General features: G+C 42.2%; 1 protein-coding gene and 1 pseudogene across 1 annotated transcript in view; one reads left to right on the forward strand and one right to left on the reverse strand.

Annotated features, from left to right (window-relative positions):
- Adamts20 (ADAM metallopeptidase with thrombospondin type 1 motif 20) overlaps positions 1–23398 on the forward strand; it is a 119153-nt gene extending 95755 nt beyond the window's left edge. The window contains exons 30-39 of the mRNA XM_055627018.1: positions 4296–4469; positions 5204–5374; positions 6957–7157; positions 7915–8044; positions 8245–8339; positions 8427–8518; positions 8939–9072; positions 12805–12896; positions 20273–20377; positions 23181–23398. Of these exons, the coding sequence (XP_055482993.1) occupies positions 4296–4469; positions 5204–5374; positions 6957–7157; positions 7915–8044; positions 8245–8339; positions 8427–8518; positions 8939–9072; positions 12805–12896; positions 20273–20377; positions 23181–23270 (1284 nt within the window). The 3' untranslated portion in view covers positions 23271–23398. The remainder of the gene's footprint in view (positions 1–4295; positions 4470–5203; positions 5375–6956; positions 7158–7914; positions 8045–8244; positions 8340–8426; positions 8519–8938; positions 9073–12804; positions 12897–20272; positions 20378–23180) is intronic.
- On the reverse strand, positions 9202–11180 carry LOC129691081 (60S ribosomal protein L37-like; annotated as a pseudogene).
- Positions 23399–26514: the final 3116 nt, after the last annotated feature.

Here is a 26514-nt window from a genome sequence, read left to right on the forward strand (position 1 = left end):
TCTATCTATCTATCTATCTATCTATCTATCTATCTATCTATCTATCTACCTATCTATCCAACCACCCACTCCTCATCTATGTATCTCTCTCCATCCATCCATCATCTATTTACCACTTATCTATCCACCCCTTTTGCTTCTTTTCCATCTATTCATCCATCATCTCCAAATATCTATATTTACATTCTTTTAATTTTATTTTATTTTTTATTTTATTATTAGTTACATTTTATTAACTCTGTATCCCGCTCCCTCATTTCCTCCCAATCCCACCCTCCCTCCCTCATCTCCTCCCTGTCCTTTTCCAAGTCCACTGATAGGGGGGACCTTCTCCCTTTTCATCTGACCCTGTTTTATCAGGTATCTTTAGGAATGGCTGCAAAGTCCTCCTCTGTGGCCTAGCAGGACTGCTCCTCCCTTGGGGGGTAGGGAGGCCAAAGAGCCTGCCATTGAGTTCATGTCAGAAATAGTCCCTGTTCCCCTTACTAGGGAACCCACTTGGTTACTGAGCTACTACAGGCTACATCTGAGCAGAGGTTCTAGGTATCCATCCATGGTCCTTGGTTGGATAAACAGTCTCATATAAGACTCCTGTGCCCAGATATATTTGGTCTTTGTGGAACTGGAGAGATGGCTCGGAGGTTAAGAGCACTATATTTACATTTTTAAGACCCGAGTCCAGTATTTGTTTGTAGTAGCTTTGAAAGTTTGACTTTTTTAAGGTGTCTTTTATTGTAGAATGTTCTGCTGGGCTTATAGACCTGTGCCACTGTGCCCAGCTCAGTTACTTGTGTGTTTTTGTTGTTGTTTGGTTTTTGTTTGTTTGTTTTAGGTTATAAATTTACAGGAAACTCTGCTAGCAAATAAAGGGCTCAAGGCTACTAATACCATATTGGTTATCTATCAAAAAATATATCCAGTGATGTATTTAGTAATGTCCTTGTTTGCATCTCAGAATCTTGGATTTGAGTTTAGACTTCATCCTGGAGCTAGAACTAGTAAATTACATGCATAATTGCAACTAGACACAAAACAAGTGAGACATGAGGTCTAGGTATTTTTGGATGGGCTAAGATGACCCAACATGAAAGAAACCGATAAATCAAGTTCAGGATGACATCCAATTTTGAAAGAAAAGTGTCTGGATATATGCCTTAGCATATTAAGAAACAAGAACACCAAACCTACATAGAATTTCAGTGGAAAGTTGGCCTTTGATTGGCACCATGCAATCTCTGATACTAAATGAAAACCCTCTAGTTTCACCATAGAACAGACAGTGTCTGTGGAGTGTTGGGAACTTGATATTTAACTGATCTCCAGCATAAAAAGAGTAGAATGAGATTCTTTTTTTGTCTTTCTAAATTGCCTATTAGGTTGGCTCTGATCAAGGGAGATAAGAATTCAGTAAGTTTTACCCTTAGGCACAGGAATACATGTGGGACCTTATATATGCTGAGGAATCTGCTCAGTGGGGGGTTAACAAGCAAAGCTGGGATTCCAAAACACAAATGCAAAAGCCCCCCCCCCGCCCCAACTGTTTCTAGGAAGTGCGTGTGGAGGAGAGGTGAGTGCATTTGCTCTTTTTAATGATTCAAGCATTTAATTTGCCCCTGAAGCCACACATCTGGAAAGAAGACACAAACGGTCTTATAAATCAATGTTTATCATCACTTAGCAACAGCCATTAATATGCGCCACTAAATACTTACATTAAAAATGTTATCAGATACCAAATGAAACGTACTCCCTTAAAAGGCATTGGCACAACGTGGCCAGCAGTTTTCCAAAGGAGTCTTTGTAGTTGAGGCATCCTGCAACCGTGGCAATACGGATGAACTTATTTCATGGTAATTATTTTAAAGCAAGGCTACAGTTTCTACACTTGGAACAGAGAACCAACCAACGATTATCCTGTGAGTGCCTTTGAAATGACACGTGTGTCGAATACATTACCAGACGTGGTGCAGGGACAGCCTGCAATTCCTGGCTTCATGTCAGTACTTTCTATAGAATAAATCAAATGGCAAGCACCACACAATTGGCTATTTGTTCCTGGCAGAGACCTGGGGACTGTGTGGGTGAATGGAGCTAACTTCTGGGACAAGGAAAAACAACATAAAAAGAAGGCAGACCCTGTCCAGAGCATCCGTGCCTTTCTTGGTATTAACATCCATCCCTGCCTCTGAAGCCCCCCCAAAACCTCATCTTTGGTAGTAAGCCAAGACAATTTGTTAGAAAGGGTGATGGGTTTATTACTGTGAGAGAGATGGTCAAAGGCCAGAAAAGATCCCCCATGGTGCAGCCATGGACATATGTAGCAGTAGCACAGCAGAGAAGTGGCTTAGGACCCAAAAGGGTATTGGTGACCAAGAAGAGCACATCTCTCTCCTATTTTACAGCCACGCCCCCGTGAACTGTACGTAAGTATGTCAGTCTACCTAATATTATGCTTGACCCAAAGCATGCACCATTATCTCTATCCCAAAGGCTAGATAGCATTTTTGGAAGAACCCAGTAGCTTAAACATAGCATGTCGAAAGCTGTGGAAATGCACACTATATTCTGAAGGGAGAAGACAGAAAGTCTTTTTAAAGTCTGCAGCTTCTAGATGTGCCAGAAAGGTCAGTCTCTGCAGCCACCTAAGTGAAAAGCTGCTGTGCTCTGTAAAAGGTATCTGAGTCACTGGGTAAATTCAGATCTTAGCTTTTGTGAGATTTAAATGATTTTCTTATAGTAAAACACATTACGCGGTAGACAATAGGAGACGAGATTCTTGGAGGTGCCTGTAAAAACAGAGAGCTTGATAAAACAACTGATTTTTTTTTTCTTATAATATCTCTGTTGAGAACACCAGTGTACCTTCAAATATTATTACCCTGTGTGATCTCCAATACTTTCTGGGATAATAGGGACACAGGCAACCAAATTCACAATTAATAAATATCCTTGAACCTTCTCCACATTTTGTTAATGTCAGCCTCTCAGCTCTTTGTTGTCAGTTTCTGCCGTATGGATACTGCTGGGTTTGGGAATGCCTGCCATCCCGAAGCTGAAAACTTTTGGATTCTCCAGGCTCAATAGGGAGAGCAAAGTTTCAACCCTCCTTCATCATGTGAAGTTTGTGCCCATCCATGCATACTTTAACCCCCTCCCCTCCAAGTAATCCCATTGGAGGGAGGGAGTCTGGGATGTGATTCAGTAGGGTAGAGCCCTGTAACTGAAATCATCTTCCATGTGAAAGGGGCTCTAGAGAGATCCTAGTCCACTTTATCTATAGGAACACAAACATGACCATCTGTGAGGCAGGGAGCATTTCTGCACCAGAAGTGAAATACTCTGATGCTCTCGTTTTGAACTTCCCCCCTGTGAGATATAATTGTCTGTTATTTATGAGCCACCAGTTTAGAGCGTAAATGAGCAGCAGCTCTGACAGGCGAGGAGGGGAGCTTGCAAATGACAGGGAGGCTGCTTTATCGAGTATCAAAGCAGAGGTGTGGTTTGGGAACTGGGTACCAGGTAGGGCAGTAGGAGCCCAGAGGTGTGTGTCATAAAGGTAGGCAAGGCTGTGCATGGGCTAGGGGAAAGCCTGGTGAGCACTGGGAAAGAAGAGAACAGAGCTAAAGTGAGAGCTCCAGTCTTAGAGAATCTCTGAGCAACTAAATGGAATATAGACATAGAAATATAGACAGTAACATTTTGTCATTATTAATGCTAAGAAAAATGAGGTTTGAAAGACCAAGACAAGGCTGTCTAAATTTATAATTTATGCAGGCTTCTCCAGAATCCTGCCCATAAAAATGTAATCAAGACTCAATGGCTTAGCCACTATCTAGGCCCCCAACAGGTTCAAATTATAGTGGGTGTTGCACATAAAAATATGAATATAACAAAAGTCTTAGAAGTTGGTGTTTAGTGGTGAATGATGAGTATAATGAGTATAGAATTCATGTGTGCCATTTAAAAGAATGTAGTAGCCCTCTGTAGTGACTTTTATAGAGATTAAGTATGTTTAATTCAGGAAAGGGTTTCCACACTGGGATACTTTGTAGCAGTTGACAGTTGACAGTTTCTGGAAAACTTGAATAACAGCTTTAAAATAAAACTCTATATTTATATAGACTGTAGGTAAAACAATAGTAAGCACACTCTTTTTATGGATTTTCTACCTAATGCATGACATAATATCAGGCCGTGTTTACAACAAATAAAATGTGCAGTGCCCTCTGTAGCTATCAGTATGTGGCTTGACATTTGCTAGCCACATTGTTCAGATCCTCTGCGTTCCTTTGTAGTGCTCTGTGACCTGTGGGTCAGGGGTGCAGCAGAGGAAGGTGTACTGCAGACTGAGAGGCACCGGCCGAGTGGCTGAAGACATGTGTGATCCGTTCACCCGGCCTCAGGGGCAGCGGCACTGCTGGCATCAAGACTGTGTGAGGTACCAGTGGACAACGGGAGACTGGCTAGATGTGAGTGTTAACAGGGCCATGCTCTTTTTCCTCTGCTTTGTGATTTTAAGAATTCCAACATCGTGTGCACCAGGCGTGTGTGTGTGTGTGTGTGTGTGTGTGTGCGTGTGCGCGTGCGTGTGCGTGTGCGTGTGCGTGTGTGTCTCATGTGAATACGAATGTGTGAAAGCTGCTGTGTGTTTGCTTCGGCATATATGTTGGGGTTGGAGGAGCGAATGTGGGTTCTTAGAGTTGAACTCAAGTTGTTAGGCTTTTGCTAAGTGCTCTATCTGCTGAGCCCTCCTTCTCCCCTGCTCCCCTTCCTTCCCTGCCTCTTTCCTTCCCTCCCCTTTCTTTCCCCGACTCTCCCCTTCTCTTCCCTTCCCTCTCCTTTTTCCCCTCCTCTTCCCTTCCATCTCCTTCCATCCCCTCCCATCAGGTCCCCTCCCCTTCTCTCCCCTCCCTTTCTCTCCCTTCCCTTCCCTTTTCTTTTTCCTTCCCTTCTCTCTCCTTCCCTCCTCTCCAATCCCCTCCTCTCCCCTTCCAGTTTCTTCTCTGTCCTATCTTTCCCCACCCCTTTATTTTGAAACAGAGGCTCCTGCAGCCCTGGCTTCCCTGGAACTCCTCATCCTCCTGACTCCCTTATGGAATTCCAGCCTCACAGTCTATGACCACTACACCCAGAACCTGACAAGCAAGCTTGCAAGGACACTGCACATAGGAAAGTGTTACTTGATCTCCCATTGCATTTCCAGTGTTCAACATCATGTAGGAAGAAAGAGACCTATCGGCTAGTGACATGCACGAATGAACAAAATTTACAAGTGAATGAAAGTTTCTGTGACCCTGTAACAAAACCTCTTTCGATCAAAAAGTGCAGGAATCCTCACTGCAAGTATGTGGTGTTAACCGGAGACTTGGCACAGGTAAGGTTGTCTTGGTAGCGTTTCCTGTTGCTATCATAAAATACCCTGACTAAAAAAAAAAAAAAAAGTGTCTTCGATAAGGGGTTAGAGCTGCACTTATCTGTGGGTATAAATTTAGAATATGGGTACAAATTAAACAGTTTGGGCATGAAGGTCATCCTCAGGGTACCAGTTCTCTGTGGGTCAACAGACCCTTGTACAGGGGTCGCCTAAGACCATCTGCACATCAGGTATTTACATTACGATTCATAACAGCAGCAAAAGTCGCAATGAAAATAATTTTATGGTTTTATGGTTGGGGGTCACCACAGAATGAAGAACTGTAAAGGGTTGCAGCATAAGGAAGGTTGACCTCACCAGCTGTAGGTAGTTGACTAGTTTACAGTATCAGGGTAGGAATTCCTTCTCAGTGAACTAGTGGGCCTTAAGTCCAATGAAAACAACTGTTGATTGCTAACAAAATGAGTGTCACTATCTCAGTGCTGAGTCTGTCTTACCATGCTGGACATTGTTACAGACCATGGACTTTACTGTAGGATGGGATTTAATTGCTGTCTTAGCAGCTTGCACAGCATCTTCCAATACCACGAGATCCCGTCCCCTGGGAGGATGCTTCCAGTCAACTCTAGCTCAATTTCTCCAACTCCTACCGCGTCTTCAGCAGTAGGGTCTTACCTTCAAGTTCTAGGGGTTAACCCCGGACAATGGCAGTGCCTATATTGTTTGGAGAGGGGGCGTAGGCCTATTTTCCTTCTAAGTCTTATAATTTTAGTTCATATATTTAGGTCTGATACACTTTATTTTCATATATGAGAATATTTTCATCTACAATTGCCCATGGCTGCCCTGTGAAACCAACACAACTTGTAGAAGAGATTATCTCTCCTCATTGAGTTCATTCGGCATCTTTGTGGAAGCTCAGTTAACCACAATGCTTTGATTGACTTTTCCACAAATTTCCAACTAGGTTTCGCACAAATTTGGCAAGCTGGCCCTAAAATTCATTTCAAAATGTGAGGGACTTAGACTAGAAAAACAATATTTTGTTTTTAGTTTTGTTGTTGTTGTTTCAAGGCAGCATTTCTCAGTGTGGCTCTGGCTGTTTTGGAACTCACTCTGTAGACCAGGCTGGCCTTGAACTCGGAGATGGACCTGCTTTTGCCTCTGGAGTACTGGGGTCAAAGGTGTGTGCCACAAACATGCTTTAGACAATCTTGTAAAAGAAAGAGCATGTTGATTTCTGAGTACTTTCTGTCTTCATATTCTATTGCGTAAGTAACCTAAATGGTCAGAATGAAATAGAGTGGAGAAATGGGCCACGTCAGTAGAAAAGAGTTCGTAATTGGAAAGAGAGAAACCTCACAGGCTCCTCAGACACAAAACCTAGGCTGAATCTCGATGCTCCAGATTTTCTGGTGTGACTCTGTATAAGCTGTCTAAACGTCTCTGCCCCTTTGTTTCCCCTACCTGTGAATGAAGCTGGTTAAGTGAGTTGCCGTAGAGGTGACGTGGATGACTCATGTTAAGCAGCTGACAGATATTAGGCCCCTGGCGAGTTTCCTTACCACTGTGCGTCTTTCAGTGTGCAGGTGACTGTGGGGTCACGTATCCACAGAAGATCACATACTGCATGAGGGTCCAATCCCTTAAGAAGCACATGCTCCGTGAGCTTCAGCCTGCAGAGTACAGGGAATGCCCTGTGATGCCATCTCCTCCTGTATACAAATGCGATGTCAGAAGCTGTTTGCATGCCGCCACTTGGAAAGTGGGGAAATGGAGCAAGGTCAGTCCAGAATTCTGAGCTTATGGCCCTTTGCAACAGGCTGTTCAGAGACGGGTTTCTTGGTCATCTACATTTTGAGTAGGACCTTCCACATGATCTTCTACACCATTGTCTAAAATCCATTTTGTTAGTTATTCGTATGAATGTCTTATCCTTTCCGTGTTTATTCTAACTTGCTTGTAAGAAGATAACAGCAGTCCTTATGTGTGGTCCTCAGCGAACATATACAAGGGCTTGCACTTTATGTAGGTACTTCAGAAACATCAGCTAAGTGAGGAGCTCGCTTTCTCTGATCTCTGTATAATAAATATTATTTACACTAGATTCTATTTGTCAACTTACCTAATGGAAATACAATAGCATTGCTTTGTAATTTTATCCGAAGGAAGACCTCTAGCTAGTTGTAATAGCAGCCATAAGTGAGCTGAATATTTATTATTTGCAATGTGTGGTGTGTATAAGGAGTCTTAATAGGCCTCATCCACTAATGTTTACTGGACAATTGCAGTGTACCACTGATACATCTGTGCAAAATAAATGACACAAAACCAGAAACAACAGCTACAGGCTCAGGCTTGACGATTCTTTTTTTCTCCAGTAACCATGCAGCTCCAGAATATTTTTGCATCTTCCATAGTTCTAACCATTATTGACCCTCACGTTATTCGAAAAGAGCCTAGTCTTGGAGAAGGCAGTATGGATTTCCTGGCCTTATTATTTGTGATATATTTTACCTCAACCTTTACTGTGTTGACAGTGCTCAGTAACTTGTGGAAATGGGATAATGGAGCGAAGAGTAGAATGCAGGACTGAAAACGGTTGGCCCAGTGACTTATGTTTAAAGCGTTTAAAGCCAGATGCACAAAAGAAATGTTATGCCAATGACTGTAAGTAATAGATTCAAAAATCTACCCAGCACCAAGTGTCCCTAAGCTTTAGCTGAAATGCCAACATAGACCTATGCAGCTGCCACACTCCGCAGCACAAAGTGCCAGACCTTCAGAGTGCTGAGATGATTCTGATGGTCGAGTCCATGCTGTTTGGAATTTGTTCAGTGTTGATGTGTTGCATTAATCTATCCTTGAAGGTAAATTATTTACCACATGCAAAGAAATCCAAGTTACAAACAACATTACCAAGGATGGTGACTACGACCTTAACATCAGGGGAAGAAGAATGAAGGTATTCTGAAAAATATTTCTCATTGATTTTTAACTTTGATCTCGCCCATGGAAAACGCTTTTCTAGATATTTGTTTATTTCCCTTAGATCCATTGCTCAGGCATGCAACTGGAGAACCCTAGAGAATATTTACCACTGGTCAAAGGTGATGACAACTTTTCAGAAGTATATGGCCTTAGGTATGAGACACTCTGTCCTGTCTGTGCACTTTTAGGGCCCATAGATTTTGACCTTTGGCAGCATTAGGATAACTGACATTGAGAAGGAGGTGGATGTACGAGTTAGGTTGCAATCACAAAGAGGGTGAATGCGGGACAATACAGAAGGGATAAGTTTAACACCTTGTCTGTTTTCATAGAAATCCAATTAATTCTAGTAACAAAAGTGGGAAAATTAAAGCTCAGTTTTTCTGTAGGAAATAGCCCCTGAATTTCCCAGTGAGAATGCTGCATGTTAGTCATAGTGAATTCTGCTTCTCTGTCAGTTAACATGCTGTTACGGTGGTATGGAAGAACAGCTGTGTCTCCTGTTTTACTAAGCTCATCATTTAGGGTCAAACAAATGAACCGAGTGCTACAAACATCCCCCTGTTGTTACAGACTTCAAAATCCCTATGAATGCCCGTTCAATGGGAGCCGGAGGCAAGACTGCCCGTGTAAAGATGACTACCTACCTGCTGGGTACACTGTTTTCAGCAAAGTCAGAGTCGATCTCACTTCCATGCAAATCAAAAGTAAGCACCGCGTCTCCAAGGAAAACAAGACGCCTCCATTTGACATGGAAAAGCCAGCAATGTACTGGTGCATATGACGGGCCGTAATGAAGAACCCAGGACTGTAGAGAGTGGTTTCCTTTACCGTCATCAGATACACACTTTCTCTGAAATGACGCAAAATATGGGGGCCTTTGATACAAACGTTATATAGTGAACATAATAAGATAGTTTCCTTTAAAATAAAGCTATCTACCTCTTAAAATAAATCCCAAACATATTAAGTTCAAAGAAATTAATATCCTCAACGTAAGTGTAAGGGTTTTTTGTTTTTTTTTTTTTAAGGATGTAAAGTAAGATGTAGCACATTAAACTTCTGAATGAGTTAGAAGGATGGATAACGTTCAAGTTGTGGCAATGAAGCAGCTTTAATGAGCACAGACTCTGGAGTCCTGTGACTTCTTTGTTTCCGTTCCATATGATCCTGGGTGTCCCTTTAAACCTAGTTCCCTTCCTTTGTAATATAAGAAGCTGCTAAGGGGCTTTCTCTCTCTCTCTCTTTCCCTCTCTCTCTCTCTCTCTGTCTCTCGCTTTCAACCTTGTTTGCCTTTTCTGTGAAGCTTAAAAGATGCTACCTTTAATTTTATCAGCTTAATGTCTTGGTATAGTAAGTCGTCTTCTCTAAAAACTGGTTATTATTTTAAAATGTGATTTTGTTAATTGACACCACTAAGTATATTACCTACACTCGGTAACTTATTTGTTGGTAAATGGATGTTGTTTTTCACTAATTTACCAAACCAGTTTCTCATATTGCTAGTTACTGACCTGACCACTTGGCTCAAATGAATGCATTTTAAAACTTCTCCCTTTTCCTTCCTCAAACTCCTGTGAAACACAAAGATACACACACACACACACACACACACACACACACACAAAGAGAGAGAGAGAGAGAGATAAACACATTCTATACCTATTCTGTGAAATGGTGAAAATTGATTTACAGTCCTGGCTGGTTTTATTTTGAATGCGTGACTTCCAAGTTTAGCATGGGGCTCTGTTATTATCAAACGAACCTATTGTATCTGCCCTTGCATCCCCATTCTACTTTCCTTGTATCCGCATCACGTTTTCTTTTCCAGTTTTAAGTTTCTTCAGTCTTTTACCTTACTAATGGCTGACCTTGCTTCCTAATTTATCAATAAAAATTAAAAAAAAAAATCACAACCGAAAGGGAAATTCCAAAGTTCTCACTGCTTTACTCTCCAATTCACGATGCTTTCCCCGTGCGTCACCTTTTCTCTTATTCATTGTCATTGAATCATCCCGTTCTCACTCTCAGCAAGGGCTAGCTTATAAATAGGATTCAAGGCCATCCTTCGGCAGCTCACCTTTTCTCTTCTACGTCAGCGATTCTTCTCTGCTGGGCCGTTTACACAATCTGCAACATGTACTTGGAGCTTCTACAATAATTAAGAGCAAATTGTATCTTCTGGACCTCTCTCTCTCTCTCTCTCTCTCTCTCTCTTTCTCTTTCTCAACAGGGTCTTTCTATGTAACTCTGGCTGTCCTGACTTTGCTTTGTAGACCAGGCTGGCCTCAAGCTCAGATGGATCTGCCTGCCTCTGTGTTAGTGCTGGGTTTAAAGGCGAGTGCCACCACGCCCTACATCTGTGTTCCTTGATAGCAATATTTCTTAAATAAGACACTTTTTTCCCCTCATTTTCTCTTCCCTATTCTATCCTGAACTCACTCCAAGTAGCTTCTTTTGTTTGTTTTTGTTTGTTGTTGTCTTGTTTGTTTGTTTGAAACCAGAGCATTTATTTTATGACTGACTGATAAACTGGATGCTGCAACAGCTGGCCTCTCGGGTTTAGTTGTTCCTTCACTGAATCCATGTCTGAATCTGCAAAAGACAATTGTAGGTGCCTCGTCTGCCTAGTCCAGTAGTGTTTCACCTCTTAGCCTTGGCACTCCAGTAATTTTACATTCTCTTGCGCTTGGCAGTGTAGCCAACATCTGCCACAGGTCGACTTCTGAAGGTGGTTGGCCTTAGAGCCACAGCGACGGCACAAGTTGTGCCCCTTATTGGGACGTTTTCCAGAGGATGATGTTCCTTTCGTCATCTTGCTTTGGCCGCTGAGGCCACAGAGATACAAGTAGCTTCTTTTTGCCTTCCCAACTTAGTGATTATAGGGTTACCAGTGACCACTCCCTCTCCCCCCTCTCTAAACTGGGAACGAATTGGTTGTGTTTGGCCTCCATGATTCAGCCTCCAGCTTTTCAATAAGGGTCAGTATTATCCACAGCTGAGGGTGGCTGAGGGTGGCTGAGAGGTACCTGGAGCCACGCCCTTTGGAGGAGGACTGTGCCTAGTTGAACTTTGATTACAATTCATCAGAACCACTGGAGGAGGAAAATCATAAGAAGAGAAGACCTGAGTGCCGGGAGAACAAATTGTAGCCATAGAAACAGCTATGGAAATGAATGTAGTAATTCAGGTAAAATGACAAGCGTCAAAACTAGCTTAACGAGCAAAGAGAAACAGATACCTGTAATTTAGTTTGGGCATGTAAAGCTGGGCATACCGGCAGAGCAACCAGAGAGTGAGGCCTGCAACAGTCTGGCTGACTTGCTGGAACTTAGAGAGACAAATGTACTATGCACACACTATGGTTATCACTATGTAACCAGCTTTCCGACTGCTCATGCTTTTGGAGGAGACAGTAAAATACACCTTGAAACGTGTGTGTGTGTGTGTGTGTGTGTGTGTGTTCTGCTCCAGCCTAATGTATAGGGTCACAAAGAAGCGGTGGAACGGGGATTTGAGTTTAACAGCTACCTGTCCTAGAACAGGCAGTATTTGTACTGTTTGTCAGTTTCATGGCGTAATGGTCTACCCACGCTGCGTGCAAGCCCATCACCATGACCACGTAACCATGATCACTTAGACTGAGGCCTGGGGGGGGGGGGGGGGCACAGAATTCCTCTGGTGGGTTATGAAAGGCCTGACAGTTTTTTTTAACTGTCCTCAAAGATGGGATACTTGCATAAATGCTACCTCAGGGACCTTGCCTTTAAGGGCGGGCTGTGGCCCTGTCAGGGACGTGAATCACCTCGGTGGAGTTGGTAGCCATTGCTGGGGCATTGTTTAAGTGACTAGTGCAGTGTGAGTGGTTGCAACAGCAGAGTTTGAGGACTCTGCCCAAGCTGTCTTTGACCCAGTGAATCCAGCTTTGTCTTTTATGGAGAATCTCCAGTGATCATGGCAATCAGAAAACTTTCCTAACAATCTCAGCAAATGGAAGAGGAACAGAATTGCCCCCATGAATTGGTATAGATATGGGACACTGGCACCAGCACTCACATTGCTTTGGCATGATTTGGTCTGCCATTGAAGTTTCTGTTTCTGTTTTTCTGTGGTTTTCTTCTTGAACCCACTCCAACTATTTCAAAGAACTGCCTTGGTATAAAATGTGAAAACTATTTATTTAGTTTTCTCATGTTTTTCTTTAATTTCAGATGCACCTGTGGGGTTTTTTTTGTTTGTTTGTTTGTTTTAAAGCCATGTTTATTTTCGTGTTAAATAAAATGTATCCATTTTGAGGCGCTCCTACATTGTATGCTATAGTGGTGATAGTTTATTAAATTTTTAAATAATAAGTATAGTTTAGATACTATGAAAACTGCATCTTTGAAAATAAGGAAGACGTTTTTTCCATGGTAACCAGTTGTATTTATTTCTTACAGCTACAGATCTTCTTTTCTCCCAGACACTGTTTGGAAAGGCGATTCCATTTGCCACAGCTGGAGACTGCTACAGTGCTGCCAGATGCCCACAGGTACCATATATATATATATATTTAATTATTTATTTTCTTCATGATCAAAGAGTTAATATTTCTCTTCACTAATTTTCTTGCCCAGAACCATTTCATAAAACATAAAACTAGATGTCCGAAGCTTCCAGCATACCTTCTAAGCATTATAAATCAACTGAAGGAAAACCACTTTTGCCAATATTAAGGTCATTTCAAATGCTGAAGATCAAGACCTGTAACTTGTTCAAATTCTATTTCTCCTTCCATGACACCTCACCATTCTAATTTTCAACCTGATCCTTAGCAATGAACAGATTGAAAGGTAAACAAATGGACTACAAGCATGTGTTGTCTATCTGCTGATGGTGGCATCCATTCTCTTGGTGTGTGTTTCTCAAAGGACCATGTATGAAGGATTGATTCCCAGGGGTTGGTACTGGGAGCTGCTGCGTGGACCCTTAAAAGGTGGAGGGTGTCCTAGAGGGCACTGTGGAATCCTACTGGTCCATTCTCTATGGGCTTCCTGGATTGTGGTGTGAGGTTTGCTCAACACACATCTCTGTGGCCATCTGCCACCCCTGCCAGACGTCTAAAGACACGGGACCACTCAGTCTTATCCTTGAATGCACATGTATATGTGTTCAGGAATAGACACCTGAGATTGGGTGACATACCTGGGGGCTTGTCCCTGGACGGGGAGTCACTAACAGTCTGTAGCTCTTCCTCTCGGTGGGGACCTTGTAAGCTTTACCCACTCCACAATGATGTCATCGGTGCACGGGTCTTATTGAGGAGGCTTTACGGGTGCATATACAGAAGACACCCTCTCATAGAAGACGCCCTGGTCCTCTGGCTCTTACAATAGTTCTGTCTCCTCTTCCAAGAGGTTCCCTGAAAGTGTAGGGGTTGTGTTGTAGGTCTATCAGCTGAGGAGGGACACCCCATAGTCAGCTGTTCTCTACATTTGACAAATTGTGGATTTCTCTAATGGCCCCTGTCTGCTGTAAAAAGAAGCTTTGGCAATGGGGAAGAGCTATGCTTTATATATGGATATTGTACTTGCTTTTTCTGGCATCTTAAGGTAGAAAATTACTGATTTGAGGTTTTCTTCTTTTTATGCTTTTGTAGATATAAATTCTATTTTAAGTATCTGTCCTGTGTGTCTGAGGCTTTTTGCATATTGTGTATTTATTTTTATTTATATTAAAATATACCTTTACTGTCATTGAATCATTAACTACTTGAGAATAAGTTTGGCCTCCAACTATTTGTGAATTTTCTAGAGCCTCTTTTATTTTTCGCTGTGGCTAGAAAACACACCCCATGTTAATGAGTCCTTTCCGACTTATTGAGGGTGGTTTTAAGGTGTCACATGTGGTTCATTCTGAAGAACGTTCAAAACGTGTTGGCAGAGGACGGTTGGATGATGCCCTCTTGGACGCAGTGTGGCTTCCTCTCTGCTCGCTGCTCTGCTTCATGCTGGCTGCTGCAGAAACTCTGCAACTGTTCACATTGGACTGTGTGTTTAGTCCAGTCTTGTTCCATGTGTTTTCTTTACGTTGAGCTTTGGTTGTACACAATTATGCATTTCCAATTCCTACAAATTTCTAATAGTTTTTTTTTTTTTCATAATCCTAAGTGACGCCTCCTTCCTCCACAGTAACTCATGTTTTGCTCTAATGTGCACTTACCTGATGCTGGCGTGGACTTTCCAGAGCACTTAGAATTGCTGCTTACCTGGTTTATATGTTTCCGTGGATTTGCCTTCAGTTTATATTTCTGGAGTGTTTGTTACGGATTTAAAAATTGCTGCCTACCTGCCTGCCCGCCCATCCACCTGGATGCCGAATCGGAATCTATCCGAGTTTCTTCTGTTACTTTAGGTTTTCCTTTGTATTGGTCTCCCTGCGCCTTTACTAAGGAATATTTGGTGCTGGTTTCTTCATGTCTGCCCAGCTTCTTGAATATCTAAATGACTATATCTCACCAATTTTTTTTTTTTTTGAATGAGGGACAGCCTTCTCAACAGTCTCCATGGCCTTCTTCTTCTTCTTCAGGTCTTTCACTTTTCCAGCTGAGTGCTAAACCTGGTGGCGCGGCACCCAGAGGGCTCTTTCTCTTCCATCCCTTTCCCTGGTCCGCTCTGTTGAACTTCCTCCTTATCGTCCATTTACCCATTGCTCATTCAGGTTGTTTATTCTCTTCTTCCTATATCCCTCCTTCAATATCACCTTTAAGCCTGAACTTTACCATATCATATTCCAGATAATCCCCATCCCCTTTAGAAAAATCCATGCAATTTTCTATTTTTATAACCTGATTATGCTTTGAGAACAGCTTTTGTATCAACGGTGCTCCAGGGGCATACTGTGGTCTGTCTCTCAGATTAATATTCTTGTCTGTACAGTGTCGTGCATAGAAATAGTCCCTGGTCTTCCCAACTCATCCTTCTCAGTGTGAAACCTCTTGCTCATCAGTGACTTTAGGTGAGGATGATTTGGGCCTAACTTTCTTGTCTAGCCATATCTCGGGTAGTTTTCCTGCTCTGTAGGTAGGGGCTGGCTAGAAGACAGACGCTGAGAAGTCTGAGGACCCTCACCTATACTAAACTACAGGATTCTAAACTACAGGCGTGGGTGGGATAAGAAATGCGGGGATCTACTCACCTCAAACAGAAACCACAGCAGGGAGCTAGGGAGATGTGGTGCCCTGTTTTGAACTCCACTGATCAGTACTAGAACTCTCGTCTCATTGAGATGGGTGGGGGGAGAGACACGGATACTATAGATTTCATCCTTCCTCCCTAGATTTAATGGATTTTCCTAAATCAAAATTTCTGTTTGCTGTGTAACTTGAGAATGAGTTGTGGAGACAGTGTTTTTAAGTGATGAGTTCTTCAACCTGGCATTCTCTAAGAACGTTTTCTCTTGATTTTACGCACACACATACACACACTAGCACGTATGTGTGCAAGTGAAGTGTATTTGTTTGTGGCATATTCACACGTGCGTACGAGTCCACATGTATAGAGGCCAGGGAAGAATGCCAGGCGTCCTGGCCTGTCACTCCCTGTCTTATCCCTCTGTGACAAGGGTCTCTTACTCAGCCTGGGGCTAGGTTGGCAGCCAGCAGGCCTCAGTGACCCTCTTGTCTCTGCTGAGGTTACAGGTGTACTTAACCCACGCTTAGCTTTTTCACATGGGTGCTGGCATCTGAACTCTGTTCCCCGTGCTTGTATAGCAGACACATTTACCCCCCTGAGCCATCTCTCCAGTCTTCTTGCCTATGTGGTTGAAAGCAGACACCTTTGCAGATCAGCCCTGTGTTCTCCTCCAGACACGGAGGCTGGTTAAATGTACTCACGTCTATGTTTCTACTCACGTGGTGATAAATGGCTACCTCCTAGAATGGACTCCTCTCAGTTCTCTCCCCAGAATGTTCCTTCCCATTTGACATTCCCTCCCTTTCAAATACCTTTTTGTCTGTTCTGAAACATCCTCTGATGTCAAGGATGTGTAACCTGGAACGTTCCACCATCATAAATGGTGTTTGTCATGATGCATGGCTTCCTTTTATTGGTGACATTGTCCTTTTGACCCTCTCACATAAAGATTAGCTCTTCAATGGCCAGTTCATGTCAGAATTAATGAACTTTCTCCAAACAACCCTTCTCCTTTTAACTCAGCCATCTGGCCATATATTTGATACCACAAGATATGTGAACAGTTTGGTGAGATGTGGCCTTCCAAACACTGCTGTTCGGAAGGATTGCCCAATTCTGGAAATCTGGTCTTTATTGCCATGTATTGCTTTAAGTTTGCTCAGTGAGAGATATTAGCAAAATTCAAAGGAGATTGGTAAATCTCCTAAGTAAATCACATAATTATCGAGCAGAATCCAAGCTCTTTTTTTTTTTTTTTTATCTCATTGGTGAACTCTCCCTCTAGGAAGCATCTTAATGGTGAGACAATTACCGTAAACATGACATTTCTTGATGGGCATCAAATGCGAATGAGAGGTTTTATTTACTAGGGCTTTAAAATGATGTGATAAACATCTCTCTCTCTCCTCCTAACACCTTTTCCTCACAATTGTCTTAAAGAACTTGCGTAGCTGTGAAGTATGCGATCTCAGGTTATAGTTGGACAGACAGGTAGCCCATGTCAACAACCTCTCTCAGAGCTTTCATATAGCCCTAGAAGCAGCAGTAAGATGATTTTCTACCATCCGAGCGTGATACCCCCTCATGCAGTTCTGAACATTTCTGGAATGCAGAGCTTCGTGCCAAAATTAGATGGAGCTGGGCACAGGCAGATGCTGTTGAAAGGAGCCGTGTCATCTATATTCAGTCTGTAGTTGTGTGCGCCGAGCTACAGTTACCAAAAATACAGACCTTCCCGTATTTTTAGAGAAGTTCTGTCAAATGTATAAACCAGACTCTGTGTTAAGTTACATGACATTTGCATGAATGCCTTCCAGATGCTTGAGGCCACAGGAAGAACGTCTCCCGTTGTTTGGGATCCATCAAACCCACATCCTCTGTGTCTGCGTGTGACAGAGTACCCCAGGACATGAACGCTAAAAAGAGCACAAACACATATGGCGTTTTTAGAGAAAATAAACTTCATCACAGTGAACGTGAGATGGAGTCGGAGAGTGTTGTGTGACTTGGGAATACATATGTCAAGTGGGAGGTAGATGTTCCCACAGAGTCCTGGTGTGGACCTTGTTTCCTGCCTTGTAATTAATATTTGATTCCCAGAGAGTTGGAGAAGTAATCACATTTCAGTAATGCCAGGGGATCATGCCAGTACCTTTCTTAGTCTGGTGTTGTTTCCAGGTGTTGAGAACTATGGCTTACACACACACACACACACACACACACACACACACACACGTTTCTCTAGGCTAAATCTCTGGGTCTTTTGCTGCAGATTCTATGGTGCAGGTTGTAGAGAGGAGCTACACCAGTTTGGTTTTCTGCCATCAAAGATGAACGTCCTTGTCACTTTGCGATCTTGCCAACATTTGGAATGGCCAAGCTTGTGTTCATTGGCTTGTTAGTGTTCTCATCAGTGGTGTCTACCAATGGTGTCTTCACCTTTTTTTTTTTTTTTTCTAGTGCATAATGATGCCAAGTGTCTTTCCTGGGCTTATTTGTCATTTGTGTTTTTGTTTAATGAGGTAAATGTCCAGGTCTATGCTTGTATTTGACACTGAGTTTGTTTTCTGATTGGGGAGTGTCAAGAGCTCTTTATACATCCTGAATATGCAAAAGGCTTTCACCAGAAGTGACATTTGCTAACAGTCCACTTTTCTCTGAACTGTCATTCCATTAGCTTACGTATCTTTCCGAGTAAGAGTTTTTCTTTTATTTTAATGAAATCAGGTGTACTATTTCTTATGGATTTTTGAGTTAAGAAATCAAATGCCAAGTTATAAAGATTTTTCCCCATTTTTAAAATGTTTTATTTTACATGCTAATCCTGCTGTATTTACCCAGTGACTCATTTTTGATTAATTTGGACATGGAGCCTGGGGTGGGAGGGTTCTGCAACAGATTATTTAATTGTTCTTAAACTTTGTGGCGGGATGGTAGTATTTTCTCCACTCTCTAACACTGTGGCTCCTGACCTTCCTAAGACAGTGACCCTTTAATACAGTTCCTCATGTTGTGGTGAACCCCCCATCATAAAATTATTTTCATTGCTGCTTCCTAGCTTTAATTTTGCTACTCTTATGAACGGTAATGTAAACAACTGTATTTTTAGTTGGTCTTAGGCGACCCCTGTAAAGGTGTCATTTGATTCCCCAAAAGGAGTCGAGACCCACAGGTTGAGAACTGCTCTAGCACCACAGTGTGGTAGCAACCCGGAACTGAGCCCTTCACTGTGCGCTGAAGCAGTAGTACCTTCTATTGGCACAGCTGGCCTGGAGCAAGACAAGGACCAAATGTCTAGAAACTGTCCTACCCTCACAACAGTACATTCAGGTGCTGTACAGACATGAAGAGCCCAGTAGATGCAGTGCCTCCTGTTCCAGAGCATGAGAGCTTGACGGAATCTCATCCTTCAGACCAAATATCCTCACGCTCACCAGCCTGGAACTGGACTAGTCCATGATGCAGGCTGCTGAGAGGCACCTGCTTATCTCTAGAAAAAAGCCCTCAAAGTCCTCATTCTGCTGCTGGCCTCCCTCAGGGCCCATGTCACATTCTGACTCCAAGAATTCTTCCTGCTCTACCTGCCTTTGTAAAGCCTGGGGTATTGCCATGTCTCACCTTCTTAGATTCCAGAGTCAGAAGTCTGTGGTGCCTCGTGCCTCGGAGCCTAAGCTCTCACTGTACCTTACTGATTCTGAGTGTTTTTTCCCTGGGCTCAAGGCTTGGGAAAATTTGTCCTTCCTCAGAGCTCTATTAGGGTCGGAGGCACAGCTAAGGGAGAGTCTCTATCCTGGGTCTCATCAATGTCCCAGATGCTGCTGATCATTGCAAGACCCAGCATTCACAGAGGAATCCCCTCCTATGATGAGAAGACGGGAGGAGACTATTCCCTTACCCAGAAGTCTCTGGAACACGGAAACCACCACAGACTCTAGCCCCTGTGACCTGAAGTTGTTGCTGGTGTTCATCGGAGCTGAAAAGTCACTGTAGTCTACTAAGGGCTTTCTTAGGCTTCCCCTCTGGTGTATAGCTGCGCAGCATGTTGAAGTTTACTGCCAACAAAGTAACCTGAAATATTTTGACAGAAAAAATACATCTTGAGTGACACAAGCCTCTGGGGAACACAAACGATAATGTGTAAGCGGTGTGCCATTGCAGTCCACACATCCTTCCGGGGCTTTAAAAAGTTGATCTGATTGAGGAAAATGCCACGTTCAGCAGTTTTGAGTTGGCAGTTAAAGGAGTAATTTTCTCAGTACAGAAGGGAGGAGTCATAATAACAAAGATTACGAAAATACTTCAAACAGATGGAGCACCACAGAAACTATCAATTAAGCAGTCAATTCAAGAATTGTTAAAGTTTGGTACATCTTAGTCCTCTTGGATATTCTTCCATTAAGGGCTCACCAGCTGTGACAGGACCTCATCCTTCAGACCAAACATCCTCAGTGCTCATCGGGAGCAATGGACACCTCTCTTGGCTGCAGGCGTCAGAGAGCACAGTGTGCCGGAGCTGCTTTAGCATGACACGGTTTTAACTCTGATTGCACTTGTAATTGAGAAGATGTCTTTGTAGTCTGAGTTTAAACTCCTTAGCTAGTTCACTTTCTTTAAGTGAAGGTGCATCAGCTTTCTTAACCTGTTTTAAGATCCTTGCAAAATAACCTGAGTCGCTTGATGCTTTCAGAGAAGAATACTCGTAAACATTTTATGTTTCTATTTTCTCACGATGCAGGGGCAGTTCAGCATTAATTTAGCGGGAACCGGGATGAAGATTTCCAGCACAGCAAAGTGGCTTGCTCAGGGGAGGCATACCTCCGTCATCATCCACAGATCTCAAGTAAGTCCCGCAGGACCCAGGAGCACAGGAATCATTTCTGTGCTGTGAGCTAGCACTGAACCTCAGGTGCAAACCCACAGGAGGCCAATGACTGGAACCTTACGGTATACCGTGAATATGCCACATATAACAAGGTGGGTGGGAACAAGTCCAGTTTATTGATGCGCATATAGACACACACAAATTCAAATATGGGCTCCACACACATGAGCATGAATCTCAGGCTTAGACCTTATGACAAAACATGCATGTATTTTTAAAAGGTGGTGATTTAACTGTAATAGGCCTAGTTGCATAGATTTATAACCCCAGCTACTCAGTAGGATGAGGCAGAATACTGTCAAGTTCAAGGCAATGCTATGGAGTGAATTCAAAGTCAGCTTGGGTAATTTAGTGAGACTTTTTCTCAAACAAAAGGGAAAAGAAGGCTGAGGTTGTAGGTCCTTGGTAGAGTATCTGCCTAGCAAGGACTCAAGTCCAAGGTTCAACTCTCAAGTGTGGCAAAACCACACACAAACAAACAAAACCCAAATGGAGTCATGGGGTCCAGTATCTCAAAGTTCAAATTGGAGTTGCCTTATCTTCTTGCTTATTTATCTTCTATTTATCTTTGGTTCAGTGAATGGATTATTGAACTGAATCATTTAACAAATATCCTCAAAGTGTTTTTCAGGAATATGGGTTATCTATATGATATTCCTATTTTCTTGTTTACCTTTATCTAGAAAACACTGTGATTTTTATCTACATAGATAGTTGTATGGGGAGAGAAAAATGGCTCAGTCAGGAAAGTGCCTTCCAAACAAGCATGTGGAGCAGAGCCTGCATCATAGTCCTCGTGCTACAGAGGAGGAATGGAGAAAGCAGGGTTCCTATAACTCATTAGCCAGGCCAATAAGTACCGCTTCCAATGAGAGATGCTGCCTCAATAAACAAAGTTGAAATATATTGAAGAAGACACCTGATGTCACCTCTGGTCTCTACATGTCTTCACATACGTGCACACTTACCCCGCATACACAAACCCACATGCCCACATGAGCACGTAGGTATGTTGTACACATACACACAAAATTATCAGTCGTATGTGATATTTCTAAAAGAGGAAGGACAAACTTGAAATAGGTAATAATATATCCTCATTCTTCTATTTAAAATATTGGATCTAAATATGCTAACACCCGAAAAGAAACATTCATTTTGAAACCTTACCATTGTACCCATGTCCTAGAAATAATAACTACTAAAATTACTTAATTATTAAGTCAAACAGCAGGGCAGAGATCCTGTATGGGAAAGTGAACCTAGGTTGTGAGTACTCTCATTTAATGGCTTTTAATCAACCCCCATAGCCTTCACCCTCTCCAGTGTTTTTTAGCTTTTCTTTATCTTGGTAAAAAATGACATGTAAAATTTTTTAAAGTAAAAGTTAAAATAATAAAATAATAAAATAAAAATAAAAGAGTAAAAAAAAAGCCATGTAATATTCCAATTAAAGTGAATATTTGTAACCAAAATGCAGTATAATATTCCCATGTTATAGTCTTAAAATATTTTGTTGCTGAAGGATACGCGATTATGCTTAATTTACTATAAATGTAGAGAACTCCGTGAAAAGCCTGGCTTTTATGTATCCAGGTTTTAAATATTTTCCTTGAATATAAAAAAAAATGCGTCTTTGCTAAACTCACTAGAAGATAATAATATTTAGTAAAATCTTTCAATTTTTTTTTCTATTTGTTGTAATTCCTGAAGTTAAGTTGCTTAGGTAAGTTGTGGAGGACCTATTGTATCAAGTTAAAATGTTCCTGGCAGCATATTTGAAGTCTGGTACCCAAGCATAAAACCGAGATGTGTAAAAGCCAAGCACAACTGTGGCAATGAGAACATATTCATGTTCCACAAAACATAATAAGCTCAACTTCCCACTGTTATAGTTAAGAAAAGAGACGTCCACAAAGCTGTTCTCAATACCGTTCTCTTTGTTAGAAAGCTATGGTTTTCTGGAGTTTAAGGGCTTCTGACAGCAACATTCTTCTGTCTCACAAAGTCCCAAACACAAGAAATTTCCTTCTACCCTTCCAACTTTAGTCTTCCTCCCTCCCTCCCTTCCTCCCTCCCTCCCTCCCTCCCTCCCTCCCTTCCTTTCTCTCTCTCCCTTCCTTCTTTCCTTCATCTTTCTTAAATCAATTTATTATGTATATAGTGTTCTGCCTGCATGTATGCCAGCAGGCCAGAAGAGGGCACCAGATCTCATTATAGATGGTTATGAGCCATCTGGCTGCTGGGAATTGAACTCAGGGCCCTTTGGAAGAACAGCCGGTGTTCTTAAACTCTGAGCCATCTCTCCAGCCTCAACTTTAGTTTTTCCATGTCTGTAAGTACAATGAAGGCAGTACATGCCTCCTTCCCCATCCTGGCTTCCTTCACTCAGATGATCAGCCCGAGCTTATTTCCTGTTTTAGTCCAGTTCTGACCGTGGCGTCTATCTGCTACCCATTTGTTTCTGTTTCTGCCCGTCACACCACGTTCTGCAGTTCCCCAGCTGTGCATCTTTGAAATGCGCTAATGAGAAGATTGAGAAAGGGGTAGAAGGTGACTCACATGTCTGCATGGTCAACCTTGTATAATATCCTTTTGTCCCCCTGGGCCCACGCATGACCTTCATTAGACATCAGCTCTTACACGGATCCTTGGCTCGGGCTCCAGCCACATGATTCAAAGCAGGCACTTTCCCTGCGCTCTGCACAGGTACAGGCTTGTATAAAAGTCTCCTGTGTTTTCTACTTCTTCCCCCTTTCAGGATGGAACCAAAGTCTACGGCAGATGCGGAGGGTTCTGCGGGAAATGCATTCCTCACATGGCTACGGGGCTCCCAATTCAAGTACTCTGAACATTTCAAAACTTGGAAGAACCGCAAAAGGGGTACTCCAAAAACACAGGTGCTTGGTGCTCCCTTCTCACTCCTGGCTTCCTGACGCTTCCATGTTCACCGTCTTCTTGTCTGGGTGCTTATCAGGGTTTCAGACCACTTAATATTTATGGATTTTCAAGAGGAAGCTGACAGGCAGATCACCGCAATCAGGATCATTTTTAAAATGTCATAATTTATTATACTGAATACAAGCATGTTTGAGTGAATTATACCAAGAAAATGTTGATGTTCACAGCCTGGGCTGGACCATAATTATATCATACAGTTAAACACACACATAAATAAACCCCTGATCAGCTTCATACTGTACAATGCAGTGTTATTGTCACTGCTAAAATGGATCAAATAAGAATTAGGAGAAAGTATTTTAAGTCACTATAAGCATTATTGAATCTCTCAGCAAATATCAAATGAACAGTCATATCGAATAAACACATAGACAACATCCTCTCTACTGATATGATTTTGGCCCATTGTTTTCTTTTTTTCTTTAATTTTATTTATGAATTTTGGTGCTTCAATAAACATGGTTCTAAAAATGTAATACAATTTTTTATTAAAAATTTGTGCTCATGTTAAGTATTAAATAGAAAATTTTGCAGCAAAACAGAGAAGATATGAGATGTTGGGATTTTATTTTCAAGGCCTACCTCTATATACTTATGAGCAGTGTGCTGTTTTTATAATGTTTATGTACCATTATGCCTTTATAGCTCATATATGTTAACTACCCTTAACAATCTATTTTCTTAAGGTTAAATACTTTATTTTGCTAACCAAGCAGAAAGATGGAGATTCTTAAAATTCCAGTGATCCTAAGTTTTGGTCAGGGTTCTTTAGAGGAGAGGTTCTCAATGTGTAGGTCACACCCCTTTGGGTGGATTCTGTTTAATGACCCTTTCTTTTTTTTTTCTTTTTTTGTCTAATGACCCTTTTACAGGAGTCACCTAAGACTTTAGTAAAACGTAGCTATTTATGATTCATAACAGTGGCAAAATGAAAGTTATGAAGTAGCAATGAAACAGTTTTATGGTTGGGGTCACCACGACATGAGGAACTGTATTAAGGGGTCACAGCATCAGGGAGAGTGAGAACCCCTAGTCTCGAGGAACAGGATAGATAATGTATTTTAAAGGGACTTATTGAATTGGGTTGCAGGCTGTAGTCTGCATAACTGCAGTGGTAATTGTCTTCACACTGGAAAGCTGGATGCCCCAGCCATCGCAGTCTGGTGCTAACGGCCTGGACACTTACCTGAGCAATGCTGGAGCCATGCCAGAGCAATACCAGAGCGATGACGCTGGTCTTCAGTCCATGTGAGAAAGCTGAAAAGCTGATGTCAGAGGAAATGACAGTCCAGCCAGTGAGTGCACCAGCAAGACACAAAGAAAAGCAGGAAAAAGCGAAAGCTTTCTCCTCCAAAGTTAGGGTGGAGCTTCCCCATAGTAAACCTAATGGGACAGCCCTCCCAGGTGGCCAGCCTTGTGCGCAGGCCCTGATCCTGTCACACTGAAGATCAATAGTGCCCATTGCAGAGAAATTCAGCTGCTGTCTGCTGCGGAGTTGTCAAAGACAGAACATGAATGAATAGAAAAATTTGCCGCTATAGCAGATTCTCAGGTCTCAAGAGATTGTTTTTATGTGGATAATATGTGATTATTATGTGCATTATATGATAGGATTTTTAAAAACAAATTAACAATTATTTTCCTGTGTCTGTCCACCCCACAAACAAGATGGGCTTTACTAATGCATTTTACCAGTAAGTATCATCGTACTAACTTTACCCTCAAAGTGTTTTCTCTGATATTTGCTAGCAGGGATATATAAGAGAGTTAGTCAGTGCCAGTGTGGTCAAACACTTGCTGAACTTTGAAACAAAGGGGTGATTCTGCCAATCAGTCACAGACATTAAGACAAAATGTATACTATTTCCCAATAAATGTTTCATTTGTTATTAAAGCCTTGTAACTTATAAACATCTAAATTAAACAATGTATCTGTGTGGTGCTAGTAAACTTGTTTCCGTGTTCCTCACATATCGAAAACCTGCGCTGAAATCTCTTCAGGAGTGACCCTGCTTTTCACACTGCTGTGAACAAAACCGCTCCTGTGCGGCCACACACGTTTCTCATGACAAAGGCAGTGTGGGAAGAAGTGTCCAGACTTGCTGTGCCTCTGCAGGTTGTGCGAACACAGTATACTGGTGGTGCGTGGGCTCGACTGGCCACGCCAAATCACATGACAAAGTCCTAGGCTGTGGGCAGGGAAATGATGAGCTCTTCCTTAGGGCGAGAGGATCACACACAGGGAAGTAGGTGGGCTGTACAACGCTTTCCCGAGGCCGGGAGCGGGTGCGTAGGATGAGCTGTTTGTTGTCCCTTCCCTACAAATTACTGACACGCTCTCTAGAGCCCTTTCCCACCGAATTAAAATGTTACACTTTTCACATGTGCGGCAACATGCAGTTTCCCCTCTAAATTCATATTTATCTCATCAATCGAGTACACGGGAACCCTTTTGTGTATATGTGTGTCTCTGTGTGTGTCCTTGTGTGTGAATGTGTATGTAGATAGAAGGTCTCTTTTCCTGAGACCTGGCTCTCTCTCTCTCCATGAACATATATACATATAGATCCAAAGGTATGTATGTATATCAGGGTCTCACTGTGTAGCCCAGGCTGGCCTGCAGTTCATGATTGTTACTGCTCTCCTAACATCATCTCTTGCATCATTTTTTTCTTTTTTTTTCTTTCTCTTACCCCGTCACCAAAAAGAAAAAGAAATAAGAAGATTTCTGAATAAAAGTGAACATCACACTTTCATTTTATTTAATTCTCACAGTGACCTTAGAGGGCATCACCTGGCCAGATTCAAAGCTTTTTCTTTTTTTCTTTCTTTGTTTGCCTTTTTTTTTATTTTTTGGTAGATTGGAGCCTAAAATAAGTAAAACTAAAGTCTCATGCAATAGCCAACTTCATTTAGAGCATCAAACAATTCTCATTCTGAAGGTTAAGCAAGGCCACATGCAAAGGTCACATGAGTTTAGGCTGTATGCAGTCACGAGGAGAGCCTGTGCTCGGAAACATCATCCGAGTGATGAGTGATAGTGGATGAGACAATGCATAATCATAATTAACCCACTCCCACTTACACCTGAGAGGGGCACAGAAGCACATTCTTTTTTTAATTTAAATTTTTAA

Source organism: Psammomys obesus, unplaced genomic scaffold (assembly GCF_907164565.1).
Source record: "Psammomys obesus unplaced genomic scaffold, mPsaObe1.curated_primary_1811, whole genome shotgun sequence".
Taxonomy (NCBI): Eukaryota; Metazoa; Chordata; class Mammalia; order Rodentia; family Muridae; genus Psammomys; species Psammomys obesus.